This window comes from Rhinolophus hipposideros, assembly GCF_964194185.1.
Source record: "Rhinolophus hipposideros genome assembly, chromosome: 4".
NCBI lineage: Eukaryota > Metazoa > Chordata > Mammalia > Chiroptera > Rhinolophidae > Rhinolophus > Rhinolophus hipposideros.
This window is the reverse complement of record NC_138050.1, coordinates 17,968,281-17,989,374: the sequence shown is the minus strand read 5'-3', so window position 1 is coordinate 17,989,374 and position 21,094 is coordinate 17,968,281. Positions and strand designations below refer to the sequence as shown.

Genomic DNA, 21,094 nt, shown 5'->3' with positions numbered 1-21,094 from the left:
GTATACTTTGGTCCGCGTTGTTCAAGCAGTAGTTTGCCATAATTAGAAGTGTCTGAACACTGATGGTAACCACTTTGAGCACCTTTTGTAATTGCTGAGGTCAATCAAGACTTGTGTTCATCTTTTGTTATTGATATATATTGAGTATTACAACTTTAATAGCTTTTTTCTTTCTTAAAATGTGTATACTTTTTTTTTTGGCATCCCCGGTATATACGTGTATGTGTATGTATGTATACACAGATATCTCCTTCTCCGCTATCGCCTTAAGAACGGCTAACTGCATTTTTCTAATTCTGATATGAATTTCTAAAAAGTGACTCACTATCCTTTCTTAAATAGCAATACTGTAATTGCACAATTGCATTTTTTTTAGGTTTCAAAAGACATCTTTTCAACCAGTTCCCAAATTTTATTTTTGAGAATACTAATAAGCCAGGAAAATTTGAAGTCAGTCAAATGTAAAAAGTACAGCCTTTATTGTGAAATTCAGAAATTCCATAAATCATAACATGGGCAATAACCAGAAGACTTTTGGTTCTCATTTTCCCAGCATTTGGGCAAAAGTGATGACAGAGTAAGAAGACATAATATTAGAAACATTTCATTAACTTTAGTTTATGAGAACTAATTTTTCCCTTTACATCAGACCACAGCAAAAACTGCATGTTGATTAGCAAGGGTACTGTACTATATACAACTGTGATCCTTCTATCATGCTGATCTTGATAACTGTGATTAATGATTCAAAGTCAATACCACATACTTCATAATCAATCCTATTTTATTTCCTTCACTATCAAAATTCTGTCTTCATGATTCTTTCAATTTAATAACAGTACTAGTTAATGCTTATTGAACATCTATTGTATGCCAGTTTCTAGGCTATATATTTTACATACACTATTTTCATTTAATCCTTATAATAAGTCTATAATATAGATACTATTATCCCCACTTTACAGATAAAGACTCTGAAGCACGTAAGAAATTTATCCCATATGATACAGCTAATAAATGGTTGAGCAGGGATTCAAACCCAACTCTGCCTGTTTCTAGAATGTGTGGTGTTAGCTACTACACTACTTATAAGTCATGTTCATTTGCTCATTTTCTCCTTAAAACTTCTTGCTTATTGTCATTCTTTTAACTGTGTTTCCATGTTGTTGTATTCTCCTACAAATTGCTCCATGCCCCACAATTCCATCTATTTTTCATTCACTCATCCATTCAACAAATACATTCTGTGACAAGCACTAGAAATGCTAAGAAGACTGTACCTACCCACATAGGGCTGTTGTGAGAATAAAATAATTTACACAGAGGTTTAGTATGCACATGGCACATAATCATCAATCAGTTCTGTCCTCAAAGAGTTTACTGGTAACATTATTGAGTGCCAAGCAGAGCACCAAGCACTTTATACTTCATTCTCACAATAAACTCTAGGAGGAAAGTACTATTTTTTAAATGTTAATTTAAAAGTGAAGAAAGGTAAGCAAAGAATACACTGCCCAAAGTCACAGTTAGTAAGTGGTGGATCCAGGATTTGATCCCAAGCTTTTTGGCCGCAAAGCCTTATCTTTTCACCCCCATGTTACAGTTTCTAATCTAATGAAGGAAAGAATTTAAAAATCGCAGTACAGAGTGGTAAATTGCACAGGGTGCCACAGAAATCAAGAGACAGGTACCTAATCCAAATTAGGGAAAACTTCCTGGAAGAGGTTAAGCCTGAGTTGAGTCCTAAAAATGAAGTGAAATAAGCTGGAGAACACAACTCACTTGTAATCCTCATAGGATTGTTCTGACAATTAAATGAGATGATAAGTGCAAAATGCTCAAAACCACCCCTGGGACATAAACTCTTAAGACAGAAATAATTAGTTCCATAAAGCTAGAACACAGACTCCATAGCAAGGAAACAGCAAGAGATGAATTCAATGAAGAATTTTAAGCAGGTTGAATAAGAGTCCAGGTAGGACTTAGAGAGTTCTAATCCCAGTGCCTCCCATATAATGGACACTCAATAAGTTTTTCTCGAATGTGATATGACATAGCCATATCATGGGTTAAATTAAATACAGCAAAGCACAAAGAAGAAAACTGATGATATAATTCTCTCTCCAATTGACACTAAACATCTACTGTGGCAGCTGGCCTCCAAGATAACTGCAATAATCCCTGCCACTGGGTATTTACACCCTCCTGCATTATACCAGGGTTGGTCTGTGTGGTCATAGCATACAGCAAAAGTAATGGCATGTCACTTCTGAGATTAGCTTATAAAAAACTTGCAGTTTCCGCCTTAGGCACTTTCTCTCTCTAGGATCTCTTGCTCTGGGGAAAGCAGCTGCCATGGAGTGAGCAGTCTATGGAGAGGTTCATGTGGCAAACAAATGAAGCTTCTGGCCAACAAGAGCCAGTGAAGAAGTGAGGGCTGCCAACATCCACATGAGTGAACCTGGAAGCAGATTCTCCAATTCCAGTCATGCCTTAAACTGACTACAACCTTGATTGACAACCTGAGGATCTCTCCTGAGAGAACCAGAGCCAAAACCATGCAGCTAAGCCACTCCCAGAGTCCTGACCCACAGAAATGGGGAGAGATAATTAACGTTAGCTGTTTTAAGTTGCTAAGTTTTGGGGTAACTTCTTACACAGAAATAGATTACTAATACAGCAACTGATATTTTTTTTAACTGTAAATTAAAGATTTAATGGAATATTTAACTTTCAAAAATGTATTATTCATCTCTGTAGCATTATTTCCATCCAGGATTCAGACAGCAATTTTCTCTTGGACTCAGGCAAGCGATCTCACGCCATTATGAAACTACTTAAATTAACTGTAGCATACTCACTCTTTGGACAATACTTCACTCTGTTTTGCCACCTAATTTTGTGAAGTCAGCAAGATTAGTATAAATCCCACCAAATAAGTAATATGGACAGAAAGAGTAGAAGCTGTAAGTCTACTCCACAGTTTTCATAATTAACATACATTTCTAAAGCACACATTAGACAGTAAAGGACTTAACAGCTATTAAGTCAAAGTGTTCCTAAAAGAAATTCTGATTATCCAAGTAAGTACAAGGTCTCCAGTGCTGGTAGAAATATTAACAATAGAAGAAGCGGAAGACAGGAGTTGCTATTGTTTTCTGAGTATTTTAAGGAATATTATTGGATCTACATTACAGGAAATGTTTTTGCACTATCCTAAGCCAAATCATGATAAGATCATTTTGCCTTGCAAATAGAAACTAGAATAGAAAATGTGGGACATGCCTTGACCTTTTTGATAGTTCTTTCCCATTAATTTAATTACTTCTTTAATATTGCCATTCCTCCAGATCCTTTTGCCAATATATATGCTGGTTGAGCCACCATCATGGCTTTAATTATATCTATGTTACACCTAAATCTACATTTCTGACCACAACTACTCTTTCAAGTTACAGATCCACCATTTCCAACTTGATACCTCAGATGTCCACATGTATATATGGCAAACATCTCAAATACTAACATGGTCATATTAACATGAATTCATTACCCTCATCACCAATCAGCTATGACTCTTTCAGTATCCTCTTTGGTTAACTGTTATTAACCATCTAATCACCACAATACAGACCTTACAATTATCCACAGTTCCATCTAGGCACCTAATTTTCTGATTCATGCATTTACTTTTAACATATTTACATCTTTACGTTTAAAATTGGTTTATTATAGATAGCATAGTTGGATCTCGCTTTTTTCCCCCAGTCTGACAATCTCTGCCTTTTAATTGAGGTGCTTATACCAGTTACATTTAATGCAATTATTTATATGGTTAATTTAAATCCTACATCTATTTGTTCCACCTATTCTTTGTTCCCTTTTTGACAAAGTGCAAAAGTAAATTAATGGAAAAAGGATAGGTTTGATGCTGGAACAACTGACTATCCATAGGCAAAAAAAAAACAACAAAAAACAACCTTGATTTAAATCTCAAACTTTGTACAAAAATAAACTGAAAATAGATCATGGACTAAAATATAAAAAGTGAAGCTATAAAACTATTTTTTAAAAAGCATAATGAAAATCTAGAGTTTTTAGATGTGACACCAAAGGACTACCCATAAAAGGAAAAATTGATAAAACTGGACGTCATTAAAATTAAAAACTTCTGCTATGAGAAAGACAATGTGAAGAGGATGTAAAACAAAGCTACTAGAAGAAATTATTTGCAAACCGTGTACTCAACAAAAGACTAGTAGGCGTATACCGAATACATAAAGAACTATGAAGACCCAGTGGTTAAAAAACTTCAATCCAATTAGATATTCTCCAGGAAGTGTATGTTTAAAGAAAACTATAGTACATTCATGCTATGAGATATTAGTCATCAATAAAAAGGTATGAACCATTGATACATGCAATATCTTAAATGAATCTCCAGAGAATTATTATGCTGAGTGAGAAAAAAAAATCCTAAATGATTAAGCCTGTTTGATTCCATTTTGAATCCATTTTGAAATAACAAAATTTTAGAAACAGAGGGGACGTAAATAGGGCCAGGGATTAGGGACAGGTATGGGGGGGCTGGAGGGATGTGGGTGTAGTTGCTTATATGATGGAACTATTTAGTATCTTGACTGTGGGGGTGGATAAATGAACCTACACATTATTCTCAGGCCAGGCTGTGAGGTGCCTCTTAGCTGGGGTGGGGCGGAGGAAGGGGAAGGTAAAAGGGGAGGTAATGGTGGAGTCTCCCTACTGGTGTCCCTCCACAGCCCTGCTGTTTCTGGGCAGCGATGGGGAGTCTCAGGCCAGGTTGCCTGCTGTGGCTGGGTTCTTTCTGCTGGTTCCATTTGCTGCTCCAAGCCTCCTGCTGGGGGAAGGGAATGTCAGGAATCTTGGGCTTGTAGGGTAAAAATACCTGAAGCAAATGATTACTGCTATTTCCAGACATTGCTGGAATCGTGAAATAAGCTGTAAAAATAAATAAATACACAAACAAAAAATCTCCCTTTTCATTATTAAGACTGAATCCCAAAATAGATATACTTAGACTTCTAACTAAACCTTTAAAGTTTCAATTTATAATATGATCAAATGCAAGGTTATTACTGAAGAAATGATTTCTTCTAATTATCAATATTTTAAAAACATATTTTCATGTAACACTTAAACAAATATTGAGGGAAGGAAAACAAAAGTTTTAAGATATGCTCCTCCTCAAGAAGAAACTAATTCAAAGCTGATGAATGGAACACATCTGAACAAGCCAAACTATCCATTTCTCTAATTCAGCTGCAAAATTTCCAAGACATCGTTTTATCATGTAGAGCATTTCTACTAAAGGGAAAGACTGCATTTTCATTAACAGTTGAAACAGTTCTATCAAATACGAATTAAGTTCTTATCATAGGATTTGATAGTGTTTTCTGACTAGAATTTTAAATGGTTTAGTTTAAATAAGTCTATCCTCTGTAGCGTACTTGTTTAAGGCTTATTTAGTGGCAGAAATTCTCCAAAGAAAATGTTTGCCAGATTCATCTTCAGCAGGTATTTGAGGAAGTCCTCGAAAAAGCCCTCTCTATATTACGAAGGAAGGCAGCAGGTTCTCAACTCTCTCTTTCAGACACTATACATCTTAGCGAAGAATGTTATTGCTTCTGAACAAAGACTGTTTTTAAATTTACAAAGTAGTGTAAAGTGACTTTAAATGTTTTAAAACATCAAAGTACATTTTCCTGTTTTCTAATTAACCTAACTGCATTTTTCCAAACAGAAAAGATCATATGCGTTTTTCAAAAAAAAAGATTAAAGTCTAAAGTTAATCTATTCCGAACGGTTTTTACATTTTAGATATGTCATAATAGAAGATACTGAGGCTTCAGTGGTTTACATGTATAATCATGTCAGAAATTAACTTAATTTTTCATATTGTTTAGAATGGATGGTGGCTAAAATCACTTTGAGAAATTTATGTTAAGACAATTTAAAAGATACAGTAGAAAGTGTTCTTACCTAAGAGCACATAAAAAGAAAAATCAGTGTTTCCTTCCAAACCTTAAAGATATTCTCTGATTTCAACTATGTAAACATAACAGCAAAAACTTAAACCCAGAACCTAAATGTCAATAGATGGATGAATAAAGAAAATGTGGCGCGAGCGCACACATACACACACACACACACACACACACACACACACACACACAAATATTACTCAGCCATAAAAAGGAGACTATGTTATTTGAAGCAACATGGAAGGAACATGCAGGCATTACACTAAGTGAAATAAGCCAAACAGAGAAAGACAAATGTGTGTGATCCCACTTATATGTGGAATAAAAACAAACAAATGAGAGCTCATACATACAGAGAACAGACTGGTGGATGCCAGAGGCAGGGGGTGGGGAGTACTCAAAATGGGTGAAGGGAGTCTAAAAGGTGTAAACTTCCAGTTGTAAGTCCTGAGGATGTAATACACGGCATGGTGACTATAGTTAAAAATACTGTATTGTCTATTTGAAAGTTGCTAAAAGTAAACTTAAAAGTTCTCATCACAAGAAAAAAATGTTGTAACTACGTACGGTAGTCGATATTAACTATACTTAATGTGGTGATCATTTTGCAATATATACAAATATTGAATCATTACAATGTATGCCTGACACTAATATAATGTTACATCAATTGTATCTATAGAAAAACATATTTTAAAAACCTGGAAAATTATAAACAGTTGATTTATTATAGTAGAGTTACATTATCTTTTTCCTTATAATTTCTTTCTTTCTCTTATTGTTATTTTAAGAGCCTTAATAATGTCTCTCTTACATCTGAAATAAAAAAAATTATTCCTAGAAAAAAAATTTTGAAAACAAAACTTATAGAATGATGTCATCGTATGCGCTTAGAAAGTTAGCAGAGTTGGGTCAGAGAACAGTGAAGTCATGGTTCCAGATAGCAGTATGGCTGGGTAATGGTCATGTCAGAACATGAGAATAAGGCTGAAATTTGACTCTTTAAAAGGACAGATACATTGGCAAAAATATGGAGGTAGATCCAAAATGAGGATACTATGTTATCATGGAGAAAAGACAAGGGGGTTGTAAGTACCGTACAGATCCTCGATGCTTATTCAAGATATGTAAGACAGATGATTAACGGAAGTCAAGTAAGTCAGTTGATATAGATGGTTCAGATGTCACTGCTATCAGGAAAACTGAACTCAGGAGAGGAACAGTCAGTCCTTGAGGTAACAGAGTACTAGCCAAAGCATCAAGGAGTAAAAGACAAACCTAGTAACTGTAAAGGGAGATAGAAGTCAGGGTAGGATCTGACTTGAAATGGAACTATTGACCTGGGGCTCCTTTTTAATGAACGACAGGTACTATGAGTGTTTAGCTTGAAGAACAGGCAAGTAGCCAAGAATAAAAACAAAACAAAATTCCTAGTTTCTGAGGTGTCATGCAAAACAAAAATCAGAAGTAAACATGGAGAATTTCATCAAACTGAAACACTATTTAGGAATTTCCAGTTGCCATGAAAATCATGGGGACATGAACCCGGTGAGTGAAGTTATAGAAGATGTGGCTGGAAATACAGATTGGAGAAGACCTTTTTAAAGACTGTTTATCACTTAAAGGTTAATTCCCTGAGTTATCCACATGATCCATTTCTTCACTTCTTTCAAGACTCTGTTCAAATGTCCCCTTATCAGTAAGTCCTTCTTAGAACTCCCTATCTAGAACATCCCCCTTTTCCTCCTAAATGTATTTTTCTTCAGAGAACTTATCACCACATGATCCACTGTATTAACTTTATTTATTGATTGCTTGTTTCCCCTAAATAAACTCAGGGATTGTTTATTCACTGCTTTATTCCCAGCACCTACAGGAGCACGTGGCACACAGCTGGCATTCAGTAAATATTTGCTATTGAATAAACAAATAAGTATCAGCATACCCAGAGAAAATGATAACATAAGCAGGAAAAAATTTGCAATGCTCCTATCCTATTTCCCTACCTGTATAACCAGGACAATAATCCAGCTACCTTTTTTCCTTGGTCAGGTTGAAACAATTCACACTTTTGTTTATAACAACAAAACGCTGGGCTTTAAAGAAGGGCAACAAAAGTCAGTCCTTCCGGTCTTTTGTTTCTCACCTTTTTGAGGCAGCAGTGGTAGCATCTCAAGAATGTGAAATTAGTTGATTAAAATGATCACACTAACAAACTAATGAAAAAGTGACTGTGGAAATTTTGTTCTGGGAATGGATTACTACGGCTTAGAATCTTATTAATAATCTTATTCATATACCTTTGAGTATCATCAGTATCTGTTAAAGAGTCAGTTTCTTTCTTTGAATTCTAGTTGGGTTAAGAGCAAAACATCTGCACAAATGCTTAAAGTCAAATGTGTTTCTGCTTTTAAGTGTAATTTTAATAATGTTCATAGACCGAGATCTTTAAAATTTGCCATTTGTAAAAAAGAAAAAAAAACGAAATTTAATCAAAATGCCTATTCATTTTTATTTTGAAGACCAAAACTTTAAAAATAAAAATATTAATTTGGGTATCTAAAACTGAGTGAAAAGAAAAATATGATATGCTTGTTCAGATCCTGTTCCCATTTTTTTTGAATAGGTGTTAATTTTTATTAATTTTATTTTAATACATTTCTATAAAAAACTGGCATTTAACTATTATAGAAAGTGCAATATGATACATTGACATTTCCTTTGTTTATGGTGCTTCTTGCAATAAAGTAAAATTTAGTCAAATGCATCTTTTTTTGAAAACTGCAGACTTCACACACAATACTTAGAAAACCTTCAATACTCTACCATTTTTAAGTACACTCATTTTTTCCCACTGAAATTTTATGGAGTCTTTGCTTTTAATGAAGTCATTTTTATACGTTTAAATTCTTGATCTAGCCTTTTATTTTGGTTTTAAAGAGTAATTTTAAGTACACTTTTGTTTCAAACTGTTACCCTGATGATCCACTGGCATTTATTGAATTATCCATATTTTTCTTTCTCCACTGATTTGAAGGGCTATATTACCTTATATTATGCTCCTCCTAGGTTCTTGGTCTATTTCTGGGCTCAACTTTACTCTAATTAAGAAATGCAAATTAAATAAGATACTACTTTTGATCTATTAATTTAAAAAGGGTCTGGTAATAACTGGTTTAGGTGAGGGTGTGGGGAAATAGGTACTACTGACAGGGATACAAATGGGTAGGGAAAGGAAATTTTCTTAAAAATAAATTGCTGGGTTATACAAACACACACATAGAGATATATTCAAGTATTATTTTATGGCCTTTATTAAAATTTGGGGTCTTTTATTTTCATCTAGATCATGATTTTTCCTATTTTATTCTTCAGGTATTTTATACTATTTGCTGTTCTAAATTGAATCTTGTTTTCCATCACATTTTCCAATTGATTGTGCTGACACAGGAGTTGTCTTATTTGATGAGACTGTCACCACTTAATCAAAACAACTAATAGGAAACCTTTTTAAAATTATACACATATTTTTAAAAACATGTTACTTGAGTTTTAAAAATATAAAATGTATATTTATTAAAAACTCTATGTAGGGTCAAGGTTCTTTTTTGAGTAGGGTTCCAAGTTATTTTTCTTCTGTAAACCCACACCAGAAAAGTGTGTTTATTATTTCCACTATGTGTAGCGGACATATAGACATTTACAAAGCAATCTTAACTACAGAATTAATCTTTTTAGCTTTTTACGGCATTTCCTGTGAATCTTTAACAGAAGTATGTACACATCTAACTCAATGACATATTGTTAGCAACTTCCCTCTAAGTTATCCCAAAGCACTGAACTTGGTTTTCCTAAAAATAACCTTTTTGCCCTTGTATTTTATAACACGTATAAGCTGCAAACATAAATTTGGGAACAAATATGCTTAACTGTTAATATGCATAAAACTTCATTATTGGGAACTAAAGAATTTGGGTGTATTAAATAGTAGCTTTCTAGACACAAGCATTTAGCTTTCGAGAAGCATGCTGAAAGAGCAATCCTTCCCTATCTCTACCCCTCAGGAATGGGTAAAGTCAGTAAATGACTACTGAAATAAAATGAAGACTCCCTGGATTTCTGACAATAAACACTGGTGGAAAAATGTTAAATTTATTATTCACAGAAAACCCTTGTTCTAATTACTTGAAAGAAGCACAAGTATTTCCTTCTTCTGTATAAAACCTGGCACAGTGCTTTTTCCAATTCCAACCATTTTTCTTTAATCACTAAAGATGAAGCTAAAAACGAAGCAAAGTTGCAGTATGCTTTTAATCTAAAGAAAAATGGAAACCTCTAAAAGGTTAAGTTAAATTTATATAATTTTAGAATTTAGTGTTTCAAACAATGTCTATATAGCGTACACATCTAAAAACAAAATTTTTGTTTGCTTAACAGGCACCTAATGAACCAAGGTTCCTATTTTATGTCAACAATTTTAAAAAAAGATTGGAAGATATCTGTTATAGTGGGAAAACTTGACTACAAAACTAGAATTCTACTTTCAGCTCACTATGCATTTACTGAATTGAATTCTTTAATTTGACAAACGTACAAGGAATTGGGCTGGGTACTTAGTATCTTATATTCTCAATGTTATTTTTGGTACAACTCCAATCATGGCAATCAAAGCTTTTAATGAGAGAACAAGGTTTTAATTAATTCCTCTCTGACAAATTTTACAGTGAAAGAACATGGTATCCTATTTGTTTTTTGGAAAGGAAAGGTGTTTTAAAGAAGCGTGCTATAGAAATATAAATGAAAAGCTTTTTAAAATGTTTAATCTTTATAGTATAACAAAATATTAACAAAATTCTTCTTATGAGACTCCTGGCTTAAACAAAGAATACTTCTTGTACAACTTGGTTTCAAAATTAAAATCCTTAAATGTAAATAATGAAAAGTGACTCACTGATTTGTTATACCTAAGAGTGAAAAAACCCAACCCAGCAGCTTAAGTATTCAGACTATTCAAAGAATCAGAATCAGACACAGAAGCAGGAAGGGACCTTTGAGCAGTCCAACTCCCTCATTTTATAGCCAAGCCAGAATCTTAGAAAGGTCATGTGATTGTATATTAAGCGTCTCTGATCTACCTGTGCTCTTTACACAAGACTTTCATACTTCTCTATTTAAAAAAAAAAATTACAGATTTACATTTGTTGCCTATGTACACAATTCTTTTACTGCATTTGTAAGGATCTGCACTAGCAACTAATAGTCTAGACTCCTTCTAATTTATCCAGAAAAAAGTTTCAAAATATTTCAGAAATTTCCAGATATTTCAGAGGAATAGCTGCAGGATCTGCCAATCCTTCATTTCTTTAGATCTGTGGCTTCTTACCTGTTTTCAGTCACATCCTATTTGACAATCACATCAGGCCATGGACTGAATCCTTGTGGGAATATGTATGACAGGGACTTCAGAGATTTCAAGGTCCTCATGTAGAGATCCTCTCTGCACTATACTGTCAAACTTGCCCCAACATTAAACCAAATTACCACATATAATTGGACTATATTATATTGATCTACCAACAAATATATGTTTTCTCAGAACCACAATTTGACATTGGGTGCTTTTCTTGAATTGAGACCCAACAGGAAAAGGCAAACGTCCTGCCAGTAGAAAACAATCTGTGGGGGCCATTGAATGGTTCATGTGTAAAGATTCACAATTTCTGAGATAAAGGAAAGCTTTCCCCTTGACACTCAGGAATGTTTTCCTTCATTAAATGAAAACTACATAGTCCTTTATGTTTTCCTTTTTTGCTTTGTGTCAAATGAAGCAGCTTCCCTTAGCCTAGATTTTTATAACATTATTTCACACAATGCCCTTCACAACCTTCTCTTCCCCCCCTAGCACCTGGATTTTATTCTTTTATTAAGCTGCTGTGAATTTGTATTATAAGATTTTATTTTTTTCTTTTTGGAAACATTTACGTGTTCAAAATAAGTAATTTTTAGAATAGTGAATGTGAATGTTTAAAATAGTTTCACATTTAAAATGTTTCACTATTCCACACTTTCTTTTAAAACTTGTAAAATTTTTGATATGTAAATACATATCATAAAATGCTTTATGATATGTAAATACATATCATAAAATGCTAAAATCTTAAATGTTTACTTTCATCCGTTTTGACAGTTTTAAAAGTATAATCTGCTTTAAATTTGTTTTGAATGCAAGAAAGTGTATAAATAAATAAATAATTAGTTGATTCATTCAAGTTGATCTGTGACAATTCTGACAGGAGGAAACTGGAAGAGGGTAGGACCAGAAATAAGAAAACAAGATATTACAAAAACTATATAGATAACAGCAAACAGGTTTAGTCCAAAAGGGTGGCAGTGAGAATAAAGGGGGGGCAAGGTAAAACTGATAAACTATCAAAGCTAGAAATGACCAGTATGAAAAAGAAGAAAAAGGAAGAATGGCTGAAGAGCCCAGTTTACACATTTGTTTAAAGTGGGTGTTCAATAAAGGTTTATTTATTCATTTGACAAATATCATTATGAGCCTATTTTAAATCAAACATGAAAAATCAGATTTCTTGCTGCTTCAAAGCCACAATTGTAGCAGAAATTTAGTCAAGAACTCAGAAGTTACCCAAATCCTAAAACTTCTAATGGTTAATAGAATACTACCCTCTCTAAAACCGATAAAAATTAGTTGTACAACTAAATGATTTATACCATTACTGTGATGATTAATAAAACATCTACTTTATGGACTAGATGATTATTTACCTGGTTTCTTGATGCAAGTAAAATATGAAAAGTAATGAATTGCATAATGAGATTCACTAAATTTAAATCTGTTATACATGTTATTTTACCCCCTAAAAAAATCCCATACAAGGAATAAGTTGATTCACAGACTTAACTTTCAGAAGAGTACAAAACCTGCATTAAAATAACAGTTTGGTCTGAGTCTACCGAACAAAAAAGGACCTATTAAATATACTCCATTCCTTTTATTTATTTAGCTCCCTTTGTAAGTAGCTACTCTTTATTTTTCAAATATTAACTTAAAATTTTTTCAAGGTATCTAACTTTACTTTGGTTCCTTAATTAGAAGTCAAATTAAATATCTCAAAAAAATCCAGCATTCAATGATCTTCCTCGTTGAAACAGCCCCTCTGCTCTTGTTCTTCCTCAGTAGAAACAACTTTAACAAAATTCAAGTTTATTGATACGGTTTATACACCAGCAAACAGGTGAGTATCTACTAAGGGTCAAGCATTGTGCAAGAGTTAGAAATATAAACATATAATAATATACTGATAACAAAAAGCTTACTTCAATAGGGATCTATCGCTTTTTAAGCACCAATAACTCACGCATGATAAAACTACAAACAAACAGTTAAGTGAGTAAGAAGCCAAGTGAATAACAACATTAATATGTGGAAGAATAGTCCAATGTAGAATTTTAATTCTTTGTTTGAGAAAATGCCATATTCAAAATGAAAATAGAAATAAACAAGTCAGAGCATATAACTACTTAGATTTCATTATTTAATGACTAAAGAGATTATCAATTTGAAAGTAGATCACTAAGAAACTGTAACAAAAAAATGTTCTCCAATGAGAATTCAAGCTAATTAACTATTCCTCTTTTCATCTCTCAAAGTTTCCTCCAACTTCTAACATGATATACACTACCTTTTTTTCTATATCAATGAGATACAAAGAAATTCAGCCCATTAAAGTTTTAAGTTTACTGATTCTAAGTAATACTCATTTTTTGTCTTACTTGATGATAAATTTCCTAGTCAAAGCAATACAAATAGATTACAATATAGGGGTGATTATCAACAAATAAAAGTTGCGGAGCACGAAAATGCAGCTCAAATTAAAAAGGAACAAAACCAGTATAAATTATGTTATTGCAACATATTATATTTAAATTAGCTAAGTAATTTATAAAGAAAAATTAAGTTGCTCTTAAGTTCCCTATATTTCTTTAAGTGATACCAAAAGGAAGATTGCTTAGCCCAAATTGAACCAAACTACAAAATAACAACAGTAAAATACAACTGGATCTAGCCTTTTCTGAAAAATAGTAAGTTAAAATAAGAAAACCATGTTTGTGACCAGAGATTGTGATATCTTTAGTCCTTTAGGAGGAAATAACATCGACATTCAACTACCCCATCCCACATACTTTCTTCTTCCAATTTCTCTGGGCTTTAAAAAAATGAGTGAACTTTAAATATAAATATAGGAGCTTTCAAAAGAAGACAAATTTGAACCATGTTCCAATATATCGTTAACGTCATATTAAGAGGGGTAAGTAGAGGGCTGGGGGGAATGAATATAAAATTCCTTTGAAAAGATGCAGTTTCATTCTGTGTATAAGTAAGATTAATGCCACACCAAACATAAACAATTCTTGAATATATTTTTTTAGTGGCAGGGGTAATTTAAAAATAGCAAGTTCCCTAAAATATTAACTCAATTTTATAGGAAAGTGCAAAATGTTAGTAAATTGTTTATCAAACACTAAAGAGATCCAGGATTGGAACTACTCACAGTCATAGCAATTAAAGTAAATTAAATCTTAAGGAGTAATTATGAAAAACAGAAGCCAAGAGTGGCTAAACTACCGTCAGTCTTTTAACAGAATCCTTTTTATACCTAAAGATTAAATTTCTTTCAGTCACTAAACATTTTTTAATGCTATACTATCACTTTCAATTTAAATATACACACTCATATACATTTTATTTCTTTAAAAAAGTCAGATCCCAAACAAAAAACCAATTAAGAAAGAAGTAGGCTTAATACTGATTTGTTTTTTCTTTCTCAATTATAATTTACTACCGAAAGAAAGAAAAAATAAAAGGCAAGAAAACTCCCTGAGAGGTGACCATCATCCCAGAAGGCATTTCTGCATAAAAAATTAATGGCCAGACGTTTCTGCTAAACAGTGACCATTTGCAAGCCTTCTAGGTATATACCAGTACTCTCAGCAGACACATTATCACATTAAGGAACTGCAAACAAACCTGGCTGAAACCTTTCTTTGTCCAAGCCCAGCCTCTTTTCCTGTGATGTCACATTACAAATCCAGCTAGCAAGCCTTTCTTTTTTACTTCAGAGAAAGTCCATCACACGATACAGCTGGCAACAGAGGAAAAGACCTCTTTCAGCAAGAGCTAACACGCTCAGGAATTTACTTCGGAACTTTTAAAAGACTCCTGCTTACCATCATCTGGGATCCACTGCTGGAATACCAAAAAGGAAAACTTCATTTAAAAGGATCAAGAAGTAAATAAGACCAACTGGGAATGTTTAAGTCTTTGAAACTCTGCATTGAAAAGCAAAATAAAACAGCCAACTTTCGCTTAAACATTTTGGAGCATGAAGAAACTTTAATTTTGGAATATCATTTTGACTACTGAAATAGAAGTTTACCAGACAAGTACATTTATTCTGTCTCAGGACACAGCGCTTCTTTAAAATTTAAAATTCAATGGGCTGGCTTCACTGACTACGTTTTTCAAAGGTTGCTCGTTGGTTAACTAAACCCTGGATTTACAGATTTTCTGGAGACTAGAAAATGAGACTATCTTCCTGTTGAAGAATCAAGTGGAAACTTTATAGCAAAAGATTTCATGTTTCTTTTAGAGGTTCTGGAGAAAAAGGAAATATTGAGAAAACCACCCAAAGATCCAAAGAGTTCGCAAATACATTGGAGGTTTTAAAGTGGCCACAATCTGAATACCAAAACAGGCTGCTGCAAACTAAAGGACTTCAACATTGTAAGCTGGACCTGCCTTTACAATGGTAAGCCCTAACAGTTCCAACTGCTCCTACGATGATTCCTTTAAGTACACTCTGTATGGGTGCATGTTTAGCATGGTGTTTGTGCTTGGGTTAATATCCAACTGTGTTGCCATATACATTTTCCTCTGCACCCTCAAAATGCGAAATGAAACTACAACATACATGATTAACTTGGCAATGTCAGACTTGCTGTTTGTTTTTACTTTACCCTTCAGGATTTTTTACTTTACAACACGGAATTGGCCATTTGGAGATTTACTTTGTAAAATTTCAGTGATGCTGTTTTACACCAACATGTACGGAAGCATTCTGTTCTTAACCTGCATTAGTGTAGATCGATTTCTGGCAATCGTCTATCCATTTAAGTCAAGGACTCTAAGAACTAAACGAAATGCAAAACTCGTTTGCTTTGTTGTCTGGTTAACTGTGATGGGAGGAAGTGCACCAGCAGTTTTTTTTCAGTCTACCCACTCTCAGGGTAACAGTACCTCAGAAGCCTGCTTTGAAAATTTTCCAGAAGACACATGGAAAACATATCTCTCACGGATTGTAATTTTTATTGAAATAGTGGGATTTTTTATTCCTCTAATTTTAAACGTAACTTGTTCTAGTATGGTGCTAAGAACTTTAAATAAACCTGTTACATTAAGTAGAAGCAAAATAAACAAAACTAAAATTTTAAAAATGATTTTTGTACATTTGGTCATATTCTGTTTCTGTTTTGTACCTTATAATATCAACCTTATTTTATATTCTCTTATGAGAACACAGACATTTGTTAATTGCTCAGCAGTAGCAGCAGTAAGGACCATGTACCCAATCACACTCTGCATTGCTGTTTCAAACTGTTGCTTTGACCCAATAGTTTACTACTTCACGTCAGAAACAATTCAGAATTCAATAAAAATGAAAAACTGGTCTAGGAGAAATGACTCCAGATTTTCTGAAGTTCAAGCCACAGAGAACTTTATTCAACATAACCTACAGACCTTAAAAACTAAGATGTTTGACAGTGAGTCTACAATATAAGCTGCCTGAAATAAAAACCACTGCAACTTCACTGGGACAGAACCTCCAAGCTTCTTCAACTGTGAAAAGGTTTTTTTCTTGGACAACTATTTCTCCACCTCTGAAAAAAATAAGCATGTGGACATTTTAAAGTTTTTAGTATTAAAAAAAGTAGTATTCAATGTGTTAAGCATTGTATTCTATTTGTGTATACACTCTATTTTATTTTTCTTAGCCATTTTGATTTGTACCTTACTTTTCATTAAAAAAAAAATCCCTAAAAACGTTGTTCAGTCTAAAGTGACTATGATTTAAATTATGTGACGACTATCTGTACTCTCTTTGAAGCTCTTAGTAATTTTATACCAAATGATTTACAATTAAAATTTTAATATTTTTATTCGACATATATCTAATTTGTTTTTCTGAATTGAAACTACTAATCATGTTTCTTACATTACAATAACATAAATGAGAATGGAAAGTAATTTGAAAATAAGCATTTCTGGAGTATTTTTCAAAAAATAGCTAAAAATAAAGTCTGTAGAATAATCAGTAACACTGAAGATCTTGAGAAGTTACACTTACAGACAATATTCAGGGTTTTGTCTTTGTACGCAAATCATAAAAAGCAGACGCTATCTAATTATAAAATAGTATGCTTTAAAATTACTATTTTGACCCATTCTCTGCCTGTAATAGCACTCAATTTCACAATGATATATATATATAGATATATAGAGATATGTATATCTATATATATTATATACAACAAAAATTGAGAAGAAACTAACAAAATGTTATCTTGCTAAGTAAATGTTTAAATAATAAAACACCACTAAAGATACATTTTAAAGGTATATTTATTTCATAATAAATAACTTGTATTTTAAGTATTTTAGATTAGAGAAACCCGATGGATAGTGAGATAGTATAATAAAATACAATACTTGGCACTGAGAAAGGAATCAATATAGGTATTACTTCCCTTCCATCTTTTGAAAATTTAAAGCCAGATAATGAATAGCTGAGATATTATTCAAGTAGGCAAAATGTTACTGTATGCCAAAATAATTTATGAAGTAAGGACATAGTTCCTTGTATAAAAAGCAGCAAAACTACAGGGCCAAATAATTAAGTACAACTACGTTTTCATTTCACTAAATATAAAAAAGGTATCACTTTGAACTATAATTAGACATGCTGTACCAACTACACTGAAGCTTTCCTTTTCCAATATGTCTTTGTTTTCATTCAAGCAGTTCTCCAAAGTTAACCAAAAAAGAATATTTTTGAGAAAAAAGACATGTAATTAAATCCAGCATTCAACCTATCTGATATTTACATCTTAATCTTTAAAGTCCTGAATGTAACTTTGGACAAATACTCTTAAGATTTAAATTTAATTTTTGCTGTTCTCTGGGTTTAGGCTGCAATGATTTCAGAGGAATCATAGTTATTTGCCATTTCAATAAAATAACAGTAGGGGATATTCTTTAGGGATGCATGATTTTCTTTAGATAAACCTAAAGCAAAATAAATCCTTAAAAAACAAACAAACAAACAAACAAAAACAACTAGTAAAGAAATTAAGCATTGTCTTTTATATTCCAAGAGAAGTATACAGGTATATGCTGTGCACATATTTTCTTTAATTGACCCTGTAGTACTTTTATTTGATATCACTCTTCGGAAAACAAATACATTTAGCACTTTAAACATGTATTTTTGAGTTGAAAAGCAAGTAATGACTTACTGATATGGAGGAAAGGGGCAGAATGTTAACAGATTTCTCAGAATTTTCCTCCACTTAGATTTGTGAGCAAGATCTCAAAGCATGGCTATTACTTTAAAATACAAGCAAGTCATCAGGTAGTTATAATTGCTGCACTCACTGGTGAAATTTTGTTGCTCTCGTCACAGGAAAATGAATCAAAAGCTTCGTGTAAGATTCTTCACAAAGAAATATGTAACAAGTACTAGTTTTCTCATTTAGAACTTCAAATCCTGGGTAAATCTTACACAGAATGAGGGAGTACTAAAGTAACTTTCTTAGTGTTTCTTATATTAAGGTAAATTATATATTCCTAGGATTTTTGCCTTTCCCCTTTACTCAGAAAACCTGTATTAATAGAACTCTGAAAATTTTACTTTTTGTTATCTTAAAGTGACAGTACCAAACCCTCCTTCCCAAAAGCTGTGCCCACTGTTTTCAACATCTTTATAAAAGAGTAGATGATTTAACTACTCTTACATTCTACCTTAACTCGTTTCAAAGGAACAGATGATGAGAAAATGTTTAAGGTGTGGAAAACAGCTTTCCAGCATCCTAATAACTGATTCTGAACTTAGAAATCATCTTTTCTGAGAAAATACCAACCAAGTAACTAATTTACCAAAAGAATGTATGAAAATATATGCACTGTATATAATATAGCCACATAAAATTTAAAGAAACTGATGATAGCATTTTATCAAGGTGTTTTGACTTTATATTCTACATTCAAAATTCTAAAAGTAAATTTGAGATATAAATCCTAATGACAAGTATTGGTATTTAAAGAAATTAGTCACTCAGTTGAGGAATAGAAAATAGAGAATGGAACATTAGCAAACTTCATCTCCCCAGCTGAGAAACAATTTATGAATGGTATGTAGCTAGCAACAGACTGAGCAATAGCTTTTTGGTCCTACAATTCTGGACCATTGATGAACTAGGTACCTGGTCTTTTGTCAATATAGTAAGTTACTATTGCCTAGCAGAATCTTTACTACCTCCCAACACCCAAACTATTTTAGTGCCTACATACCAAGCCAACCCAATGACACAAATGAAGGAAGATGTGACCTGGTGCTCTTAGTCGTGAAAGAATTTTTATATGGAAAATTTTATAAACAGTGCTTACTAGTAGATGAATCTTAAGATACTCCAAAGGTAAATTGTTTTGAAAAATCTCTTTTCTGCTAGTCTAGAAACCAAATTATCCATTTATAACATGACTTCTAAGAAAAAAAAATACAAATTAAAAAAGACTAATGGATAAACTTAAGGACACAGAACATATTTAAATCAACCTGAGTATTTAATGATTAACAATATTAATTATCCAAATTTCCAGAGACCAACATATACATAATCCTAAAATCACTAATTCTCAAATTTATATTTTATCTCCATCTTTTTTATCTGCTACCCATGTCTGCTACCAATTTCTGTCAGTGAATTTTATAAAAGTACAAAGAATATCATTTAAACAGGGCAATAGACCAGGATAATAAAAGTATATGAAATTAACTCCAGGCAAACTTCTCTACCTTTTCTTTCCTCCCTCTTTCATAAACATTTGCTTCAATAACTCCTTTTTATAGGGTACAGAATTACCTCTTTCATCACTTTGTGTAATGGCAATGACAAAAACAGAATCCAAGAGACAGGCCCCAGAAGTAGAGATAATTCATGAATTTAACAATCAATTTGCAAACTCAAAACTTGCTTCACTCACATAGATTCAATCAAATAATTTTTAAAAAATAATCTACGTTTAAGTAAACATTGAGAATGAAAAACAAATATATATTGTATATTTACAGCCAAGTTATAGTTACCATCTGTAGGGTGAATGTGCTGAGTTCCATTACCTTTCTATTAAAATGGCTTCTGATAAATTCACTATTTAGAACTGAAAGAGCCTAGAATTCATGTGAAACAACGACTTCACCTTAGGTTAAGGAAACTGAAGAACTACTGCATTTCCCCCAAAATAAGGCCGCGTCTTATATTAATTTTTGTTCCAAATGACACATTAGGGCTTATTTTCAGGGGATGTCTTATTTTTTCAAGTACAACAACCTACATTTATTCATTTATTCATGTACAAAAGTCTACATTAGTTAAAGTACAGTCATGCCATCTTCTGGAACATTATCATAACTCTAAACCCCAAATTCCGGCTTGAATTTCTTGCCACTCCATTTGCTGTAGAACCACTGGCCCCAATCTCTCATGTCCAGCAATAGAGCTCTCCTTAAATGAGCACTTCCTGTCCATGTCGCCTGCTCGTAGTGCATTGGCAACAGCTGTCAGTAATTTTATCCCATGAATTCTTCACCCAAGTCACGACCTCTTGCTGGTTAGGCTTCACAAAGTTTCCACGCTGATTCCTCTCCATTCTATTTTCAATGCAGTCATTGATTTCCATGCGCAAATGGTCCTTGAATGGCTTGTTTATTGCA

At 32.9% G+C, this 21,094-nt stretch overlaps 2 protein-coding genes across 4 annotated transcripts in view; one reads left to right on the top strand and one right to left on the bottom strand.

The window, feature by feature from the left end:
* Window positions 1–21,094, bottom strand: part of RB1 (RB transcriptional corepressor 1) — a 160,362-nt gene that overhangs the window by 25,018 nt on the left and 114,250 nt on the right. The window lies entirely within an intron of this gene.
* On the top strand, window positions 15,722–16,997 carry LPAR6 (lysophosphatidic acid receptor 6). Its single transcript, XM_081046858.1, has one exon. The coding sequence runs from the start codon at window positions 15,851–15,853 to the stop codon at window positions 16,880–16,882; it is 1,032 nt and encodes a 343-aa protein (XP_080902984.1). The 5' UTR covers window positions 15,722–15,850; the 3' UTR covers window positions 16,883–16,997.